The 22,222-nt window shown below is 33.2% G+C and overlaps 2 protein-coding genes, 1 non-coding gene and 2 pseudogenes across 3 annotated transcripts; 1 reads left to right on the top strand and 4 right to left on the bottom strand.

Annotated features, from left to right (window-relative positions):
- Positions 1 to 217: 217 nt before the first annotated feature.
- LOC145607503 (trans-resveratrol di-O-methyltransferase pseudogene) lies at positions 218 to 7,557 on the bottom strand (annotated as a pseudogene).
- Positions 7,478 to 7,551, top strand: TRNAV-AAC (transfer RNA valine (anticodon AAC)). Its single transcript has one exon. It is a non-coding gene; the product is annotated as a tRNA-Val (tRNA).
- A 208-nt stretch (positions 7,558 to 7,765) lies between the features above and the next one.
- On the bottom strand, positions 7,766 to 9,417 carry LOC145607502 (trans-resveratrol di-O-methyltransferase pseudogene; annotated as a pseudogene).
- A 7,816-nt stretch (positions 9,418 to 17,233) lies between these two features.
- Positions 17,234 to 18,900, bottom strand: LOC145607501 (RING-H2 finger protein ATL22-like). The gene is made up of 2 exons (XM_081663133.1): positions 18,177 to 18,900; positions 17,234 to 17,619 (listed from the first exon to the last, which is right to left on the bottom strand). The coding sequence occupies exons 1-2, from the start codon at positions 18,898 to 18,900 to the stop codon at positions 17,234 to 17,236; spliced, it is 1,110 nt and encodes a 369-aa protein (XP_081519259.1).
- A 1,760-nt stretch (positions 18,901 to 20,660) lies between these two features.
- Positions 20,661 to 21,806, bottom strand: LOC145607500 (putative RING-H2 finger protein ATL21A). Its single transcript, XM_081663132.1, has 2 exons — positions 21,068 to 21,806; positions 20,661 to 20,845 (listed from the first exon to the last, which is right to left on the bottom strand). Exons 1-2 carry the CDS (start codon positions 21,804 to 21,806, stop codon positions 20,661 to 20,663), a joined length of 924 nt encoding a protein of 307 aa, XP_081519258.1.
- Between the last annotated feature and the right edge of the window lie 416 nt (positions 21,807 to 22,222).

The following is a 22,222-nucleotide window of genomic DNA, read 5'->3' as shown; positions in this document are numbered from 1 at the left end:
TATACTTAATACTTTAACAGTAATAATGATAAGATTAACATAAATAATCCACAAAGATCACGCTTATGTGCAAAATATTGCACTTACTACGTATTACATATGTAGTACTCCGTACATTAAAGAAATAACAGGAAACACTAGTGCGCCGTGCGCTCACATGCTTAAATACTTAAATTAAGTTCTTGTAAATACTTAAAAAGTTACTCCGTATTATTAATTAAGGATAAACCTCAATGACAGATCTTGCCCCTAAAATAGGATATATTTTATAGTCACTAAAACCAGCTTTGATGAAGAGCTTTTTCCATTCTTCTTCAGTTCTTTCCTTTGATCCTAAGTCAAAAGTCATCATCTTTACGTCAAATAAAAATTGGATCTTTGAGTAATGGGCAATATTGTAATTTTCACTTTTGTCCTCTACAACCATATCAATGACAATCACCTTCCCTCCTTTGTCTTTGCTAGGAATTGCCTCTTTGCACCTTTCGAGTATCTTTATGCAACAATCATCGCTCCAATCGTGTAATATCCACTGTGATATAATAATATTGGTTTAAGAGTTATTAAACTATGATCGAAATTCTAAACAATGATTAACATAATAATAATCATCATATCATATCATATCATATAACTATTATATAAACCTAAACTTTTAACCAGGCCATGAGACAGTGACACTTGGTAGTCAAACTTTTCGCCAAGTGTCGCGCCACGTTGAATAGATTTGGATAGACTTCGTAAGATAAAAAAGTTAGTTTGGAATTCTATTTTCAATCAAGTTTGGATAAAATTGTTAGTTTAGAGTTTTATCTTCGATAAAAAAGCTATGTACAAATCATATAACTAATATATAAAGCTAAACCTTTTAGTCAGACGACGAGACAACGACACTTGGCATTCCAACTTTTCGCCAAGCTAAGTGAACACAGTGTCGCACCACGTAGGGCCTGTTCTGATTGACTGAAATCAACTGAACTGAGCTGAGCTGAGCTGAACTGAACTGAACTGAACTGAACTTATTAATTAGTGATTTTTAACTACGGATTAGTGCTCTTTGATTATATATTACTATACCTATGTGTATATACAAATGTACATATTAAGCTTCTTATGAAAAATCTACTATATAATTATAAAATTTATGGAAAATATATTAAAAACTTAAAACCTCTAAATATTTTAAACACATATACTATTTAATTTTAAAATAAAATAGTATTATGACAAAAGAACACAAAACACTTACATGTATCTAACCCATTTAAAAAAATTAAAAAAAAAAAAGAAAAGTAAAAATACGAACAGCAAACAGATGCATTGGCCCAACATTCCAACACGGCAATTATTCTAACCCACTATTAATGTAACTACTAACTAGTATCTTTAATGCTAACCCCAAATAAAGAGAAAAAAAAACCCCAAAAGGCTATCTTCTTCCTCCTGCCCCCAACGACGCCGTCACCTAGCTTCATCCTGTAGTCCACCAGATCGGCGGTGCCCAGCCGGCTGAGCTTGATTTTTCGGCGGCTGTTCTGCTACGTGAAGGTGTCAAAGCTAAGGTTAGTATCAACACTCTTCCTAGTTTGTTTTAGATAGTTTTGTTTTGGATAGGTTAGTATCATTCCTCCTTTCGTATTAGATAGATATATTTTGTTAGCTGAATATTTTCCTTTTGGTTAGTTTGTATTTGTTGTTGTTGTTACAATTTTAATATGATTGAATTATAAATTGAATGGTTAGTAAGCCGTGGATCCATACTTTTGGGATGGTTGAATTCATGTAATATTATCGAATTCCAAGCTGTTAACTTGACAGTTGAAGTATTGTTTCCAATACATTTAACTATTTCTTTGTATGCCGTTGTTTGGTTGTTTTTATCCTTCAGTTTCTCGAAATTATTATTTGTTGCGTCGTTGTAATAAGAGCTTAAAAGAATGAAATTTGGCTTTATATCATTAGACATAAGAGCTGAACTGAACTGAATTTCAACGGAAGAGAACAGGCCCGTAGGACAGAGCTATATAGAATTCAATTTGTAGGATAAAAAAGTTAGTTTAGAATTCTATTTTCAATCAAATGTGGATAGAATATTAGGTTAAAAATTGTTAATTTAGAGTTTGTTTTCGACAAAGTACCAATATGACAAATTGATTAATAACTTTTTTCAAAAAATAATTAGATTATAACTCTCATAAATTATCATATAAATTTAGTTTTTGTATCATAATATTTTTTTTGGAGCGAAGGAATTAATTCAAAATGTACCACATCCATAATTTAAAATATATTCTAGTTATTAATTAAAATAATATAATTCACAATCTAATATAATTTCATCACTGTGTGTAGACCTGTCAATCGGGTCGAGTCACGAGTCATTTCGAACAGGGTCATTATTTCAGTTTACGGGTCAAGAAATGTTTTTCACCGATATTATTATTATAAGTCATGACATGCCTACTACATATTTAAATCGTCACAAAAATACATCAATTCCTAATTAACTTTGTATCAATGATATGTTTTAAAACTTGACATATAAATTAAAAATTTATCTTAAAATTCAATAAACAACCCGGACATTGCACGGGCACAAAACTAGTTAAATTATAATTTTATCAAAAAAAAATTAGATAACAACTCTCAATAATCAAAATATAAATTTATTCTTTTGTAGCGAAGAAAATAGTTCAAAACGTGGTACAACGTCCGTTTGTAATATTTTCTAATTGATTAGAATAATATACTTCACATTCTAATATGATTTTATTACTATATGTAGATTTGACAATCGGGTCGGATCACGAGTTATTTCGAATCAGGTCACTTTAGGTTACGGGTCAAGAAATGTTCAACCTAGCCCAAAGTTTTAATATTCAATAAACAATTCGGGCATCGCACGAGGCACAAAACTAGTAATTATTAAACTTTGTACTATGTTCTTCATATCATCATATGCATTGTATTTCGAGTTAAAATCAACTAGGATTGTTTTTTTAAATTTTTTTTCTAATTATTTTTTTAATTTAAATATAGTATGAGTAAAATGTAAACAAAGACAAGTTATAATATAACTCATGTAACCTTGTATCACATTGTGTTATATACTTATATTGAAAAAGGCAACATACTTCTTAAATAAAAATTGTGATATGTTACGTACATTCCTATCTGTTTGGTTGACTCAAAATTACATATTCAAGGTATGAAGTAGTTTGGTTGACAGTTCTTCAAAAAGTAGTGCACGATATCCTCACAAATAAAAATTCCTAGCTAGGAAGCAATAGGGCTGCAAACGATCCGGGCCGAATCGAGTTTTAGTATGTTCGAGCTAAGCTTGATAAGAAGTATTTATATTTGAACTACCTCGAGCTTGAACGAGCTTTTAAAAATCTTGTTCGAGTTGGGCTCGTTAAGAATTTGGCTTGTTCGAGCTTTGTTCACGAACATACTCATTTGCATTTCGAGTTTAAGTTCGACCTTGAACGGGTCTAAATCGGGCTTATTTATTTTAAACGAGCCTTAATTTATTATTACAAAAATGGTTTCTTTCAAATTTTAACTCATCTATTTAATTTTATATAAAATGTTTACATTCTTTCTATAGAAAAAGGTAATGAAGGAGTTTTCATGCTATTACATGATGAAATAATTAGTACTTTTTACAAACATATATGAATAAAAGATATATAAATTTTACGAATTTTGATTGGGTGTGAAAAAACTTATAAATAGACTTAAACGAGTTGTTCATGAACATTACAGAGTCGAACACGTTATTTGAGCTTTGTTCATCTATTTGACGAGGTTAAGATTTTAGTTCAAGCTTGTTAATTAGGTTAACACACGAGTTTTGACCAAGCTTTGACCGAGCTTGTTTGCGAATAGTTCACGAACGTATCGGCTTATTTACACCCCTAGAAGCAATCGATGAAAGTAATGCAAGATGATGAATTTACTTGAGAATGGTATTAAAATGAAAGATGAGTTACCTTGAGCAAAACTGCTTGAGCAGGAGGAATGGTCTTAAACATGTCGCCGCCAACATAAATCAAGTTGGTGCCATTACCGGTGAATCCCTCAACTACATGTGGTTGATCGAGCACGATACATTGCACCCTAGGGAAGACCTCAGCAATAGCCTTACCCATAGCACCCTGGCCACCACCAACATCTACTAAAGTTGTAATTCCTTCAATTAGGCCCTTAAACTCATCATTCTTAACCAACAAGCTAGTCACAAATTGAGAATCACATGTCATAGCTTGGTTAAAATTTGTGTTAAGTTCCGGTACATGAACACAATGTTCCCAAAAACCCCTCCCATGAGAAGCATGGAAAGGAGACTCAACCTCATCACGAAGCCAACTACTCAAGTAGTGTGATGGTTCGGTATTGATAGAATGAAGCGCGTTCACCACAAGTGGAGCTTGAGTGAGCGGGTGATCCTTCAATAGAAGTTGCGAGTTTATAGTAAGACCGAACACATGCTCTCCGTTGACTAGTTTCTTCACGGTGAAGAAGTTGGAGTGAACAAGAAGACGCATTACGCGGTATAGGGAAGGAGCCTTGTTAGGGTGGATACAAAGTGAATTGGCTAGTTCACTAAGAGGCATAGGGTTGCCATTTTTGTGGATGGCATCTGGGATGCCTAGTTGAATTGCACATTTTAATGCCATGGAATTTAGGAAAGAGTAAATATGATCCCATATGTGAGCTTGTGCATCTAGTAATTCTTTGGCTTGCATCTTAATTGAATTGGCTATTGTATCTAATAAAATTTCATTATATTCATCGGTTAGTTGCTTATGTATTTATAAAGTTGCTTGTGATATGATTCAAGCTAATTGATTATATTGTAGTGAATTATAAATTTCTTTAATTTTAATTGGATAATTTAGGGTATAGTATTATAATGTTTACAGTAATATAATTATAATGTGGAGAAGTAATCAAACAGACTGAGTCACCACTAACGATCATGATGCTGCGCGCAAGTCGTCAGATTAAGGAATAATGTGTTTGTATACTTTTTTCAGAAATTAATTGTAAAAGACTTGATCAGCATTTCAGATCATATACAGTAGTTTTAACCAAATGATGCTGTTTAGTTTAGCCTTATATCCCAACGCGTAAATGCAATCAGATCAAGTGGAAATTAACTATTGATTTTCATTCTTGGTCTTTAAATAAAGAGATTATATTAGGGAAGAAGTATTTAAGTAATTAAGTATTATATTATGTCGCTGAATGATCTCCAACCCAGTGACATTCCAATCCATTCCAGCTATGCAATATCTAATGTAGTATACTCCTATGTATTAGATGTTGATAATTTCTCCGTCCTTATCAATATGTATTAGATAATTTCTCTTGTTTTTATTTATCATAATAATTTGACTTTTATGCGTAAAAAAAAAAGTAATAATTTGACTTTTGCATCATTTATATGCTGGAATCAGCTTTGATTATAGATTTATAATATAAAGCCAAAATCAACGCAAGAGCTAGATTAAGCCGTACAAGTATTTAGTTTGATTTGGTGGCTGTATTAAGTAATAGAGAAGGAATTGCGTCGTATAGACGCACGAACTGTTTGGTACGGGAGGCTTGACTGATATATTTTACACGTTGGCTAATATTAAAAAAAAAAAAAATCAAAAAGGCCAGGTGAGATTATTTTAGGCGGATGAGGCAAAGGTCGAATTATTCCCGACAATTTTTCCTAATATTTATTCTTAATTATTTGAAATCCATGCCTTTCTTTGGGTCAAGCCAGGTGCTTATTTGGTTATTCATGCCTTGGACAATAATGCCCTCTTCTTCTTTAATTTATTTTTTTCCCCTGTTCTTTCCTCAAATTATATCACATCGAAATTATAATTAGGGTGTATATTTATCAATCATTTTTTTTCAATTTATATCATGTTTGTCTCGTTAGCTATTAATCTATCTATTAATTATTACTAAAACAGAAGTTGCTGACGTCATCATTACACACGTGTCGCTCTCTCAATAAAAATTTTCCCACCTAAATGCAATGATGATGTCATCTCTTTTATTTATTTATTTATTTATTTTTTGCTATCGTATTTTACATTTTTGAAATTTAAATATTAGAAGATTCGACATTACAACTAAACCCTATTAGTTTATCGTTGAAAATTTAAACAATTTTGAATAGCACACTAATATATGACCTACATTGAACTATGATTAGACAACATTGATCATTATATTAGAATTTTAATGAAAATAAAAAAAATTAAAAATTACAAAATGTATGTATTTCTTATTATATTCATGTACAATAGTGATTTATTTTTAAAATGTACAAACTAAAAATAAATTAAAAATAGGTTTTATGTAGACCGTGCATCACACAGGTTTTAACCTAGTTATAATTATAATACTAAAACAGATATCAGGAATGACACGTGTCAATTCCTAATGCTGTTTTTTCCCTCCAAAACTTCACCTCCATTTTTAGCAAAATAAATTTTATTTCTGAATTATTTGTATAATACAACTATAATAATATTATTCCAATTCTTATATATAATTTATATATAAAATGTGTTTCATGTTCTTAATTTTTCATATATATTTACCTAAAATAATATTTTAACTCTTTTAATTACAAAAAATTTAAGCCACTAATTTAGGTAAAAGATATTATCATTATCGCAGGAACGTCTTTTGAACGGAATATTATCGAATTTTGTCGAAAACTATTAATAAAATTGATTCATATAATTGATATTAAGGAAATTACTTTAAATATCACTTTAATTTATTTTTTAAATACCTTTAATATTACGATTTATTTATCGGTATCGTATCCATCGAATGAGTTAGAGGAATGGTTTAGAGAGGCGACTTTTGCAAGTCCTTATCTCGAAAAAATCTCCTTAAAGTCTTCTTTATCTCAAAGTCTATTCTAAAAGAACTTCTTCAAACCTTCTTCCTTCATTTTCTTTGCTTATTTTGTTTGTACACTAATGGAATATTAGATATTTTTTTTGGTGTTCCACCCGATTTACCTTTTCGGGCTAATCTGGACTTGGGGATTAGTTTTGGGAGGTTATGTTCCAGTCCCCTCCCAATTATTAAGTATTAGAAGTAGATATTATTATAAAATAAATGTTACGTTCGACAACTATACCATACGTCTAATTCTAGGAAAATGTAAAGTATCAATCAATTTTTTGTTATTACGTAATTATAAAAATTAATATGTTAGTAAATACAAGAAAAATTATTAACTTTTGCCGAAATATTTCTTTGAGATGATAAATTTATTACATTCAACATTCATAAATTATTCCAACTCTTTATATTATATTACAAGTAATTATGGGAAAAAAAATTATTTTTACCGTACATCGCCAGACACTAATCTAGTTTCAAATAAAGCATTGGTCCAATTAAATATTAGCTTTACCTTTATTACATTCAATTGTTGAACACTGATGGTTTCGTGGTGTAGTTGGTTATCACGTCAGTCTAACACACTGAAGGTCCCCAGTTCGAACCTGGGCGAAGCCATTCCATATTTTTTTAAAATCGTTTTCTCAAAATAAAAGAATTCCATTTAATTATGTACGGTATAAATTAATATAAAAGATGCCCATCAAGACCTTAATGATTGAATTATAATACTTAATAATAAGATTAACGTATATAATCCACTAAGATCAAGCTTATGTGCAAAATATTGCACTTATTACATATAAGAGCTAGCTCATTGGTATGTATTACACTATTACATATAAGAAAAAACAGGAAACACTAGTACGCCATGCGCTTACATGCTTAAATACTTAAGTTGTAGATGCTTGAAAAATTACTTCGTATTATTAATTAAGGATAAACCTCAATGACAGATCTTGCCCCTAAAATAGGATATATTTTATAGTCACAAAAACCAGCTTTGATGAAGAGCTTTTTCCATTCTTCTTCGGTTCTTTCCTTTGATCCTATGTCAAAAGTCATCATCTTTACGTCAAATAAAAATTGGGTCTTTGAGTAATGGGCAATATTGTAATTTTCACTTTTGTCCTCTACCACCATGTCAATGATAATCACCTTCCCTCCTTTGTTTTTGCTTGGAATTGCCTCTTTGCACCTTTCGAGTATCTTTATGCAATAATCATCGCTCCAATCGTGCAATATCCACTGCAATAATAATATTGGTTAAGAGTTACTCCGTATTATACTAGAGTTAATACAAATTGAGAGTACTGAAGTTTGGAGAAAGTTGCACAAAAGGTACTCAAGTTTGAGAAGTTGCAAGTAGAGTACTCATCACAAAAAACAACCTACTACAACAAGTTACCAAAGCCAAAAAAAAAAAAGAAAAATTAAATTTCTGACATTAAATTAGAAGGTACTAATGTTTGCATTTGTTCAATGTTCAACTCCAAAAAAAACTGACTTCAATTTATATTGTTCTCCATTGCCTTCTTCAACTCTATTATACTATGATTGAAAATCTAAACAATGATAAAACATAAAAATAATAATTACTATACTCTATACTATGTTCTTCATATCATCATATGCATTGTATTTCAAGTTCAAATCAACTAGAACTAATATTTTTTTGATATAGTACGAGTAAAATGTAAACAAAGACAAGTTATCTTGAGTTACCTTGAGCAAAACTGCTTGAGCAGGAGGAATGGTCTTAAACATGTCGCCACCAACATAAATCAAGTTGGTGCCATTACCGGTGAATCCCTCAACAACATGTGGTTGATCGAGCACGATACATTGCACCCTAGGGAAGACCTCAGCAATAGCCTTACCCATAGCACCCTGGCCACCACCAACATCTACTAAAGTTGTAATCCCTTCAATCAAGCCCTTAAACTCATCATTCTTAACCTACAAGCTAGTCACAAATTGAGAATCACATGTCATAGCTTGGTTAAAATTTGTGTTAAGTTCCGGTACATGAACACAATGTTCCCAAAAACCCCTCCCATGAGAAGCATGGAAAGGAGACTCAACCTCATCACGAAGCCAACTACTCAAGTAGTGTGATGGTTCGGTATTGATAGAATGAAGCGCGTTCACTACAAGTGGAGCTTGAGTGAGCGGGTGATCCTTCAATAGAAGTTGTGAGTTTATAGTAAGACCAAGCACTTCTTCTCCATCATTGAGTAGTTTCTTCATGGTGAAGAAGTTGGAATGAACAAGGAGACGCATTACGCGGTATAGGGAAGAAGCCTTGTTAGGGTGGATACAAAGTGAATTGGCTAGTTCACTAAGAGTCATAGGGTTGCCATTTTTGTGGATGGCATCTGGGATGCCTAGTTGAATTGCACATTTTAAGGCCATGGAATTTAGGAAAGAGTAAATATGATTCCATATGTGAGCTTGTGCATCTAGTAGTTCTTTGGCTTGCATCTTGGCTAGCTATTGTGCTTGGTTTCAACTAATTTATTTTCATTCATTGGTTGTGTATTTATAAAGTTGTGATATGATTCTAATCGATCATATTGTAATTGATATCATCAATTGTTTCTTGTCGATCTTTAAAAGTGCAACCTCCTAACAACCTAACAAGGATTTTTGAAAATGTAAGTAATTGAGAAAAACCAACTCCTTTTTTCAATATTATAAATCAGTTAACCATCTGTGTCATGCCTAATATATATCAATGTGGCTGTTAGGCTATAAGTTGCATGAATAAGGGAAAACTGGAAATAAAACCATAGACACAGTGAAACATGTAAATTAATCGCAAATTTCACATAATTAGAACATATAAGTTCACAAATTAAAGACTATCCAACTACTTAAATTTCACATAATTAGAAGATAATTATCAAAAATTGATGTATCCATGCTACTTAAATGTTAGGTACCTTTCATAACATCTCTCGCAAGGAACGATCAGTCAAAAACAAAGCTAATTATGTCATCATATATACTAAGGGCATACTAGGAAACATTTTATGTCAAATTCATTAGTTTGAACCTTTATTTTGGTGCAATTAGTCTTAGAGCAATTGCATGTACGTTGGGCCTTTTATGGCAATTGACAAACTACTCATGCATCCAATTCAACCGTTCAAGGGGAAAAAAAAAAGAAAAAAAAAGACTTGATTAATTTATCGATCATGAATGAACGAAACTTTGTTACATTTGGCTCTGTGTCTCTGTCATACAACATGTGATGCCTTATTTTGAGATGTCACATCAATTTGAAAATAATGTTTCGTTTATCAAACCAAGGGTTATAAACAAGAGTTTAAAACAAAAGATTAGCTAGTGAACGTTTTTGGTGCTGATAGTTTTGACAATTCACAATTGCATGTGGGTTGGTATTTGCCATTTTAAAGATCAAGATTAATAACATTGGTTGAGTTTGTTTCACTGCGAGTCCACCCCATCCATATATACAACTTTAATGATGTGTCTGATAAAACAAATTTGAAGCCAAAAATCCAACTTTATCCTTTCAAATAATACGGAGTAACAACATCCAACTATATATACAACAATGACATCACATACTTCAACATATAGAGCATATATTTTAATAGACTAAATAAAGACTTTTAGCCCAAAAAAGAAGCGTAGAAGACCAAGGCAGTTCCTTCATTGTACATAGTATAGTCAACAAATTACACATCGCACTCCATAGCAAGACTTAGCACACTTTCTTTCTTGTTGCGAAGACAGCTCGATCAATGAATAAATCAATTAAGTACTCGTATTTTCTAACAACATAGGCGAATATGAGATCCATCCATCCATCCAATATCTAAATCTCAATTCTAACGAAACGTAGAAAGAACTTCATATTCTATGAATTACAAAAAAAATTAAGTTTCTGATGAACTAAGGCGAGGTGGATGAGTCCTACAAACAGGACACGTGTCATTTAATTTAAGCCATTCGACCAAACATTCACAATGAAACCGGTGCACACATTCTGGCAAAACCTTCAATACATCACTTTGATCATATTCACATAAACATATGGGACACGTGTTGTCATCTAATTGCAACATATCTCCAACCACGATCGTTGGATATGAATCTATTGTTTCCTGATTCAGCCCCTTATTGGGCTGCTGTTCGTGGGTCGACTGGGCCTGACCTTGGGCTTGGGTTTGATCCATGGATACTGGTATTTGGGCTTGGATTCTTGCGGTTCTTCTCTTCCTGTAAAACAACCTAAACAGAAGTAAAACGAAGATGATGCTGAAAAACACTGCAAAGGGAACAGAAGGTTTATTAAACATAATTAATTTTGAATTAGTGTTTCGCTAATGATATCTTGTCTTATTGATCCTATATGTTGCCTTAGTATATAAAATGAAATTTAATTGGTTTAGTATAATATTACAAGACATATAATTAAAGGTCAATTTTTGTTTTATATCTTGAGTCAACTATTAGGAAATTGTTTTGAAACGTCAGGAAATAACGTGTTTCACTGCTTCTTTGAAGCTAATCTTAATGAGCAGATGAGGTCCGGTAACTTCCAGGATTCTGTTAGGAAATTCACTCTTCTTTGATTTTATTTCTCTGCTCTGTTAGCATAGTTTGATTTTTTTTTTTTTTTTTTTTTTTTTTTTTTGAATAGTAACATAGTTTGATTTATACATCAATATATGGAATTAACCAATTATAAAACTCAGAGTACTAGTAGTCACTTGTACTATTCTAGATGTTCAGAAATAATAAAGGAGACCATTACTTTATGTTTAAAGAGCACCCACAATGGGTGACTCAAGACCCTCCCCACAATACTCTCTCTTCTATTTTGAGCTAGTTCACCATTGTGAAAGGTGACTCATGGGATAAGGTTCTTCCCTCTTCCAAGTCACTAACCGCCTCGGCACACGAGCACAATGATAAACAACAAGAATATGACAAGTGGCAAAATTTTGCATTTTTCATTTAATTTTTTTTGCCCAAAATTAATATAACAACTTTTTTTTGATAGTATTAAGCTGGTGAGCTAGCTCACCATTGTGAAAAAAAAAAAATACAATAAAAGAGTGACTTAAGTAAGTGGGATATGATGTGAAAGAATTAAAATTGGAAAGAGAAATTGTGAACTACTCCACCAATGTGGATGCTCTAATTTTTGTCTGTTGTTCGGTGATGCTATGTAGTTTAAATGAAGTAATGAGATATTGAAGAGCTTTTAGGAAGGGTATTTTGTAAAATCATATTGCAAGGACGTATGTAAATAATGTTGGGTTGAGCTTCTAAGTTGTGCTTAGTTGTTTAGGATTATTAGAGCCTGTTCTCATGCGATTATTTTCAGTTCAGCTCCTAATTTTCTTCTCTTATAAAATATCCATTTCAGTTCAGTTCAAATCAATTCAGTTCTAATAAGTTCAGTTCAGTTCAATTAATGAGAACAAACCCTTAGTTTTATGCTTAGTAGGTTTTACTTAGTCAAAGTATTGGTAATTTGGTATTGTATGTCTACGTTTATGTTTATTAGTTAAGAGGATAAGTGGGTTAGTAGTGGACGAATTGGTTCCTAATATTTAGCATCGGTAGTTTATCATTAGCTTATTTTAGGAAATTGATGTATCTTTTTTTTGAGAAAGGGAATTGATGTATCTCATTTTTCTTCAAGCAAATAATATTCTAACGTTCATTAGTTTTTTTGCTTCCTTATATATCTTTAATTTCTCTTTAATTTTATCTTTTTATATTCAACAAATAAAATACTCCGTTATAGCGAGCTATTTAAAATTATAAGTAGCATGATATTTATTACGATTGTTTGGTGTTTGCTGTTGTAAATGCTACCAAAGAGATTGATAAAAGAAAGTAGATCATAAGTTAACACTTAGTATTATTAGTTTAAAAGGTTGTTATACACACCCGAGTGTACCGTACATCCATGAGTATTTGTTCTCATTTAGATCATTTTTTTTTTAAATTTTATCATAAAATGAAAAGCCAAAACTAACTTTAGGTTAGTTGGGTAACTAACCTTAGGTTAGTTGGGTGTACGGTACACCCGGGTGTATATAGCAAAATATATGTTGGTATTTCCATGATTTTTGAATTTGTTTGAATGTTTATGCACTACTACATAAATGAGCAAATGCAACCCCTAAAAACCGTTGCAATAGGGCAAAAAACCGTTGTATAGACCTACTGCAACGGTTATTGGACCGTTGCTTTTGCGGCCGTTGCACTAGGTCTAATGCAACGGTTCTTTTGACCTAATGCAACGATCATATACTTCTCTCATGGACCGTTGCATTAGGACCTAATGCAACAGCGTTATATAACTAATGCAACGGTCATTATACAATCTTATAGACCGTTGCAGTAGTTCTGATGCAATGCTTATATAGATCAGATGCAACGCCTATTTCCCTTTGTTAGGACCGTTGCATCAGCTTATTATTATTATTATTATTATTATTATTATTATTATTATTATTATTATTATTATTATTATTATTATTATTATTATGCTCATTACAAATTCAATAATTACAAATGAGGTAAAAAAAATTTGAATGACAATCCTTTCAACTTGATAAATTTTTTTTTATTTAATTATTTTTACATTGCATGATTATGCAATTAATGCTTCACGGAAATAATTCTTGTACTGCTATACATAAAACTTATATATTTTCTCTAATAACTGTAATTACACACTTTAAAAAGAAACAAAAAAAATAAATAAATTCAGTTCAAGTAGTAGCAGCTCCAGCAGAATAGCAGCAACAGCTCCGGGCCACCGGCACAACAAAAATATTAGCAATAACAACTCCGGGCAGCAGCAACAACAGCTACGGCAGAGCAAAAATAGTAGCAGCAGCAATGGCTTAGTTTTGAGACCTGAAACAATGGCATCCACCATTTATAAGCCATCAATAGAACTAATTGCAGCAAATTCCTATGCATACGGCAAAGTTGGTCATATTTCACGTATTTAATTGGCAAGTGCCAAGTGCAGACAAAAATATCAAAGAATCCACCTTATGCAAGCTTTAAATAAAACTTAAATGTCATGTAACTCTACACCACGCATTAAAAAATAAATACATCCTTCTTAATTATAGGATTTTCAATTGCTCACCTAAGCTACTCGTGGGATAATTTGTAAACAACAACATAAAACACACTTTATAAACACACAAGAGAAGACTTTAAAGACAACTTGTACAGCAAAATGCCAATCAAATCCACTCTTCCCATCAGGTTCTACTCACACGCATAAGAGCAAAACAGAAAAAGAAAGTTCAAGCAAGTAATTTATAGCTCACATAACATGCATGAAACCTCACAGAATACAAGAAACATAGGAAGCTTACAGAGCATCACAACTATACTTGTAAAAGAAAATGTTTCCATACCAAGCAACAGTGTCTTCCTTACAGATGTCAAAGCAAATAGAACAACATAAGTTAAAATAAAGGGAACAAACCTCAGGTGCTATGGCACATAGCACCTTACAAATCCAGAGTAAATAAGTACTTCTCTTCTTGTGGCCTAGTAGCTTAAAACATAAACAGTCCCTCAGGGTCACTCTTCACTACGATATCCTTAGCTTCAGGCAATGAAACTGTCAAATAGATCTTATCAGAGCGCTGAGCCCTGAGAATCTATGGGGTGCGAGTGAAAATAGAGAGAAACAATTTTGCTCCATATTAATACATGTCAGATATAGCTTCTACAAAACACTAATTTAAACTTAAGAGGAAAACCAGTCATCAAACACTAATTCAGACTGAACAGAAAAACTAATCAACTGTGGGGGCGTTTGCTATGTGGGAATTGGGGTTGGGAATGGGACTTTTAATCCCACTTGTAATAAAATCCCTTGTTTGTTAGGTGGGAATGGGATTAGAATATGGGAAGGGAATGGGAATATATACCTTCTATTCCTATCAAAATAATACCAAGGGGGGCTGGTATTATGAGATGGGAATAGGGAGGGGTGGTAAAATGACTATCTTACCATCAATGAAAAGAAAGAAGGAAAGGTTTTGGTAAGGAGATTTTTGTAATATTGTTATTTTATCCCTACATATTCTCACTCAACAACCAAGCAAAGACTTGGCTTATTTTTATGAATTCCCATCAACTTTTTCCCAATCCCAATCCCCATCCCACCCTCTAACCCCCAAACTCCCATTCCTACATGCCAAACGCCCTGTATATGCCAGCAAATAGTATCATTACCTACTACCAGCAAAAATCCAGGGCCTTCTCTGATCATACAACGAACCAATCTCTCCGCCCAAATGAACATCACAAACTGACTGTAACAGGCAACAATGTACGATCTCTCCACCCCATCACAAGCTAATAAAACAGAAGTAAAATCAAAATACAACGCAAACCACAAAATCCAATTCTTCATCCACATGGATGATTCATCAGCATGTCACACGCAAATAACAATTTAATTAATTAATTACAAACCAAAAAAGCTAACAATTCAATAATATTAACAAGCACCATTTATCCCAATTATATTTAGACTACTATTAATTGGAAACTAATCACAACATACTATAATTTATAAATAAAACTGAAATAAATTTTCAAGTACACACAAAATAGCAATTCACAAACAATAACAACGAAATATGAAATCTAAACCCTTAATAATCTAACAAAAATCGATAATTAAACGAGATACTACGAAAATCAACACAAATATTAGAAATTTAAACTAGATTGTACGAAATTTAGAAGTTTGGAACTTCAGATCTAGAAATTACCCTTTTCAAGAGGTATCGACGACGAAGCAAGAGGACTAGAGGAGAGCTGAGACTCTTGGGAGTGACAGAGTGTGGCCTGGTGAAGGAGGCGAGAAGGACAAGGAGCGAGGAGCGAGACCCGATAAAAGCTTCTCCAATCTTAGGCAACTTCAAAACCCTAAGAATCGAAGAAAAGATATTTGTGTTTGAGAATTAAGAGATGAGAGATTGAGGATGAAGATCGAGGGATGAGAATGGAGGAGAGAGAGAGAACGAGTTTCAATGGAGGAGAAAGAGAGAGAATGAGTTTCAATGGAGGAGAGAGATTCGAGTTTCAATGGAGAAGAAATGGGTTTTATTGGAATTCCGTATTTGGGTTTCTCGAGTTAGATCTGGGTACTCTTTATTTTACTACTACTCCGTAATTTTGCTCGATCAAGAAAGACACGCACTTGATAATTTAATATGGAGCAACTAATGCAACGGTCATTTTAAAGCCGTTGCAGAAGGCAAAAAATTCGTTGCATATGAAGAGCTACTGCAACGGTTATGTTAAAACTGTTACAATAGGCAAAAATTCCATTGCATTAGCTTTACCCGTTGCATTAGACCGTTGTACTAGCTATGATCGTTGCATTAAACCGTTGTATTAGATTTAACCGTTGCATTTGACCGTTGCTTTTGCTCGTTTATGTAGTAGTGATGGTGTATAATAATTACTGTAACATAAATTACAATGTACATAAGTATTGAAGTAATCAAACAAACAGAGTCAGAGTCACCATTAACGATGATGCGGCGCGCAAGTCAGATTAAGGAATAGTATGTGTAGACTTTTTTCAGAAATACTTTATAAGAGAATTGATGAATTCATCAGTATTTCATATAGTTTTAGCCAATGATGCTGTTTAGATATACTTAGTCTTATATCCCAACGCGTAAATGTGATCAATTGGAAATTGTCGGTGTTTAAATAAACAGATTATAGAAGTACTTAAGAATTATGATGTTACTGATCTCTAAGCTAGTGGCATATACAAGTGTAGTTTATTCCGGGTCATATAGCTGAAAACTTGAAACATTTGGATCATGATGACATGACTCTACAACCTTACTTGAACAGGATCTGTTCTATAGGATCGTACCTCTGTATCCTTGAGTTCAAAAGAGTTATTTACTCTATTTAGTTTGATTTGGTGGTTGTATTAATTAAGTAATAACTCCACGTATTAAATTCAAAGCGAAACCTTAACTATACATAGCTCTGTGGCTTGAACATGAAAACCTTTTTATATCATGAGTTTGTTTAACCCTTTACACACCCAAATTGATAAATTACAAATCTTTGAAGTATAAGTAGACAAAATTCACTAATCCACGTACATACTTCATATTATATTTGAACAAATGATATTTATAGCACATAATGACAGCATACATACAAGGTCTATTTGTGCCTAACATTAATATTATCAGTAGCATTTAGTAACTTGAGCGTCTGAAAATGAGATAGATTAAAGGGGAGCAACTCGACAAATTGGACATGTAACGTCTAGGAGAAGCCATTGATCAATACAAGCAACATGGAAGTGATGTAGACAGTGAGGTAAAATCTTCAAGACATCGTTGATCTTGTACTTTGACAAACAAATCGGACAATTATTATTATCAGCAGTGGGCAATTGCCCGCTCTCACTAATGACAACAGTTGGATAGGAATCTAATGTGGATTGGCTGATTCCTATCGTCGTATGATTCCGCATCCTCCATGTATTGCCCGTAGCTGATACATTATTTCTCTGCATTCGACGTTGAATCCATGCCATGGAAACAAATAGAGCCACCAGAATCACCGGTAATCCAATTACTAAAGAAAGTACAAGAGACTTGAGATTCCCCCCTAAGTAATGAGAAAATTTAAATATGAAATATTAGTTTTCAAAATAGATCAAACAAAAAGTCAAAAATCACTCATAAGATCAAGATAATGAATGAACTTTGTAATTTTTTACACCACCTTCAATCTTTGATATTTGCTCAATTTTCCTTTTTAGTCCGTGCCTTAAAAAGGGAGAATAAAGTCAATAGACATCATGCATACTTACTAAAATTATTTATCTTAGCATTTTATGCATGGGATAAAGCTATGTTAGTTTAAAGCAAACTTGATTAAAAGTTTTGGGCAAAGACACCGATTTTGTTAGTTAATTCATTAATCCGGAAATTAATTGACTATAAAAAAAACCCTGAGAATTAAATTGGAGAATATGGCACATAGGAGATAGGATACATTCATACATAGTACAGAGTCGTACACTACTCGTAATGTCGTACATACCCTTGTAAACATTTTTAGAAGCTACTTGTATTTGAATTGATGAAATTTAGTTGAAAATTCGACATGTCAGGAAGTAAGAGCAAAAGAAATTGGAATACATGTATACAAGAAAGGCTAACCTGAGTTTGGAATTTGGCTCGTTGTGCACTCGATTCTATGAGTAGAATTATTAACACCACAATGCCGATGTAATTTCTCACACAATCCACACTTTGGCTCATCCCAATAAAGACTAATCTCTGTTTCATCGTTAAAGAAATCATAAAATTTACTACCATCACTGTAACCGGGAACACTAACGTTTGCAACCACTAATTGGCAAGTCGATGACAAAAGAGAAACTGCCCAAAGAGATTGTACAGCGTAAACTGTAAAGCTATAACCACTAAGGCATTCGACTTTGTGCAACTCGTTGCTTGTTGTGTTGTTGTATTCTGAGTCAACAAAGTAGCCTGAGCAGTTAAAGACCGTGAATACTTGGTAATCAAGGGCATAAAAGTGAGAGGTGGATAAGTTAAGAGAGAAAAGTTTTGAAGGCAAGCAACCATCAGGATCCCAGAGATAAACAATTTGTTCTTCATAATAAATACTATCGATTCCAAGTGTGACCGAGTTAGGAAACTCAATTGTTACATTTGTTCCTTTGCAACGAACATCAAATCCAGGGTAACCGCAAGGCTTAGGCTGATGATCGACTTCTCGAAATGGGAATCGAATTCCAATCGCTTCAGTGCTTGGATCACATTGGTGGTGTTCACATTTTTGTGCAATGGCATAAGTAATAAATGAAAACAATGGTACCAAAATAAGCAACAACTTTTTTAGAAGGTTGAAGAAAATCATGACTAGTGAATGATGGAAGAGAAAACTAATGGAATGTTTCGTAGAAGTGTTTATTTTATTTATTTATTTATTTATTTATTTATTTTAATTTTTTTTTGGGAGAATGTTTCGTTGATGTTTTAATTTAGCATGCTTGGATTAAGTCAATTTGAGAAATTGTGCATTGTTCAACTTTTACGTTGACCAAATTATGAATGTAAACATGCTCAACACCAAGACTTTTGACTTAATTTCATAGAATTAAACTCAATCCCAATTATTGAAAACCTAATCATATAATTGAGAGTGAGAGCGAGAGATAGCTCAAGTGGTTAAAGCTCCCCTTCTAGTGCCAAGAGATCTTGAGATCAATTCTTATCACCCGCCCTTGTAGCTCTCTAAAAACTAGGGATGTTCATAATCGAGTACCCGCTTTTTTAGGTAGTTGAAACACTGGTACATGACCTGATCCAGTAAAATCGGGTACTTGTGTTTTGGTTACTCGATTTTACCAATTAGGAATAGATCAGAGGATACTCGAGTTTAACATTTTGTAAGGAGTTGTTAAACGTGTTAGTTATTTTGAGGCGGATTGAGTACATATATGTAAAGGAATGATTAGTGTAATTACCAATAATAATAATAATAATCACAAACTCTTACTAACATCCGGTTTACACTAAATTAGTGTAAATCGGGCTGGCTGGGCAACTTCATCACCGAGAAAAACACCCACCACCGTCGCCACTCCCTTAGCTTCTCCCAAGAATCCGGCGTCCCCCTCCGATTCGACCTTGCTGACCCCCCCTCCCCCAATTCCGGCGCCAGTGATTTGGAGGTGGGTGTCAGTGATTCGAGGACAGGGAAAGAGGTCGAGATGAGAGAGAAACGGGTAACGACGAAGGACGCAAGGGAGGAATTCGGGTCGGAGGAGTTTGGCGGATCTTCGGAAGGGTTGTTGTTCTCAAGCTTAATTGATTTCACCATTAAAGGAGAGAAAAAATGGAGGAAAATACTTGCTAATTGTAGAAGAAAGATGGTTGAATTTTGAAGAAAGTGAATATGATGGAGGATAAATGTATTGTATTGTTAGGAAGAAGGTGGTAAGTGGGAGAGGGTGTGATATCATCTGGGACTGAAATTGCAACTTCAAGAACAATACTTTCGAAACTGAGAGGTGATGATTGTTATAGAACAAAAACTTTTGCCTTTTGTGTTTATTTTTTTTATTTTGATACTCTGTTTTTGTGAAAAAAAAGGGTCACTTTTGTGTAAAAAAAAGGGTCACTTTTGTGTAAAAAAAGGGTAACTTTTGTAAAAAATAAGGTCACTTTTGTAAGAAAAAAGGTCACTTTTGTGAAAATAGGGGTCACTTTTGTAATAAAAAGGGTCACTTTTGTAAAGAAAAAGGGTCACTTTTATAAAGAAAAAGGGTCACTTTTCGCAAAAATGTTCGATGTACAATAAAATTATTGTAAACCGGGGGCATGCAAAAGGAGTTGAATAATAATATATATTTGTCTTAGAATTTGTCTTATCAGCTAAGTCAGTTTCGGCTAATTAGCTAATTATCAAATTTCATCTCCATTACTAATTGCTAGTATAATAGCTTATATTAATTTACAATTGTGCGTGCAAAGCATTTTACATAAAACTTGCATGTGACAAGAGGACAACATTTTAGACCATTACAATTTTCACAGCCTATATGAACAAATAAACATATATACTTACAGACATATATATAAACTTCATCAAATGTTAGCTATATAGAAACAATATCAGATCAACCATCCTTGCAAATTCGTGTCAACAGAAGTTCTCCCATCATTTTGATCTGCTGCTGCTCTACGACGAGACCGAGTTACCTTTTTATAAAGTATCAGAGCAATGAGTAGAACTGCTGGTACACCAAGGCCTACCGAAAATCCAATTGCATAGCATGCATTCTTCGAAAGCTCTCTTGCTACATAATAGATAGGAGAAATATAAGCTACTAGCAAACTCACATATATACAAATGGTCATAATAAGTATAAAGTAGCATATAATACACATAAGTACATGACTACATAATTGAAAGTTATAAAGTAGCAAAATCACATACATCATCAACTTCTTTGAGAACTTAGTCTAACACAAAAGATCGAGAAAATTGGTTGCAAGTTTTAAAGCTAGAGAGAGCTTACCAATTGGAGGACCAAAACGAATGCACGTAGTTTCAAGAGTACTAGTGTCACGTTTGAACACACATCGTGTAACATTCCCTTCGCAAAGTCCACAGCTCGGTTTATCCCAACCAAGCAACAATTGTGGTCTTAGACGAGACAACTCGTTGACAGTATCACTTGGAATTCTTATGTTCTTAATTACTTCGCACCATGACTCAAACCAAGAAGCAAAGTAATCAGGATCATTACCAATAATGGCAAAATTAGGGACTGTACTTAGACAACCGAGTTTACCCTTACGCTCAAAACCGGTATAGTTTTCATTTTTTTCTGAGCAGTTGTAGAAGGAAAAATTATGAAAAAAGTAATCTTCTTGTTTGAAAAGGAATGGAGAATGAGAAAAATCAAGGCCGGAAAGAAATCTTCTAGGTAGGCAATCGTCGGGATCACTAAGTGTGATTTGTTGCCTCTGGTAATCTATTGCTTGAACTGAAAAGTTTCCGGAATTTGGGAGGTGGAGAATGGTCTTGTTAGAGGCATCACAGAATAAATTGAAGCCGGGGTAGCCACAGGATTCGGGCTGGATGTTTATAAGGCGGAAGGGGAATCGGATGGTTAGGTGTCCATTGTGTCGCCCACAAATGGACTCTAAGCACGATTGTTGGGTGTCTGCAGTATTAGATTTAGATGCAACTAAAAGGAAAAATGGTAATAGAAATGAGAACATAAGTTTGATAGTTATCATTAGTTTGTTCATGACTAAAGATTAATGGAGCACAATTATTGTAATATAAATGTACAGAAATAATCAAACAAACTTAATTAGTCACCACTACTCACTATGTTGCTGCCTGAAAATTAAAGGACTTAAACAAAAGAATTGAATTCATCAGCACATGATCCTTAGATATACTTAGTCTTGTATCTCAACGCGTGAGCTCAAGCAACTGGAAATTAACTATTGATTTTGGTTCTTTCATGTTTATTTAAGAGTTCCCTAAAGTACTTAAATATTGCAAGTAGCTTATATTAGCATATACAAAGTATTGTTTATTATGAGTCAAAGCTGAAACATTCGGATCATGAAGTTTTTAATTCCTGCAATCAATCAATCAATCAATCAATCAATCAAAGCCTTAATCCCAAAAGTGGGGTCGGCTAACATGAACCAAA

Source organism: Chenopodium album, chromosome 23, assembly GCF_948465745.1.
Source record: "Chenopodium album chromosome 23, dcCheAlbu1.1, whole genome shotgun sequence".
NCBI lineage: Eukaryota > Viridiplantae > Streptophyta > Magnoliopsida > Caryophyllales > Amaranthaceae > Chenopodium > Chenopodium album.
This window is presented reverse-complemented; position numbering and strand designations above follow the sequence as displayed.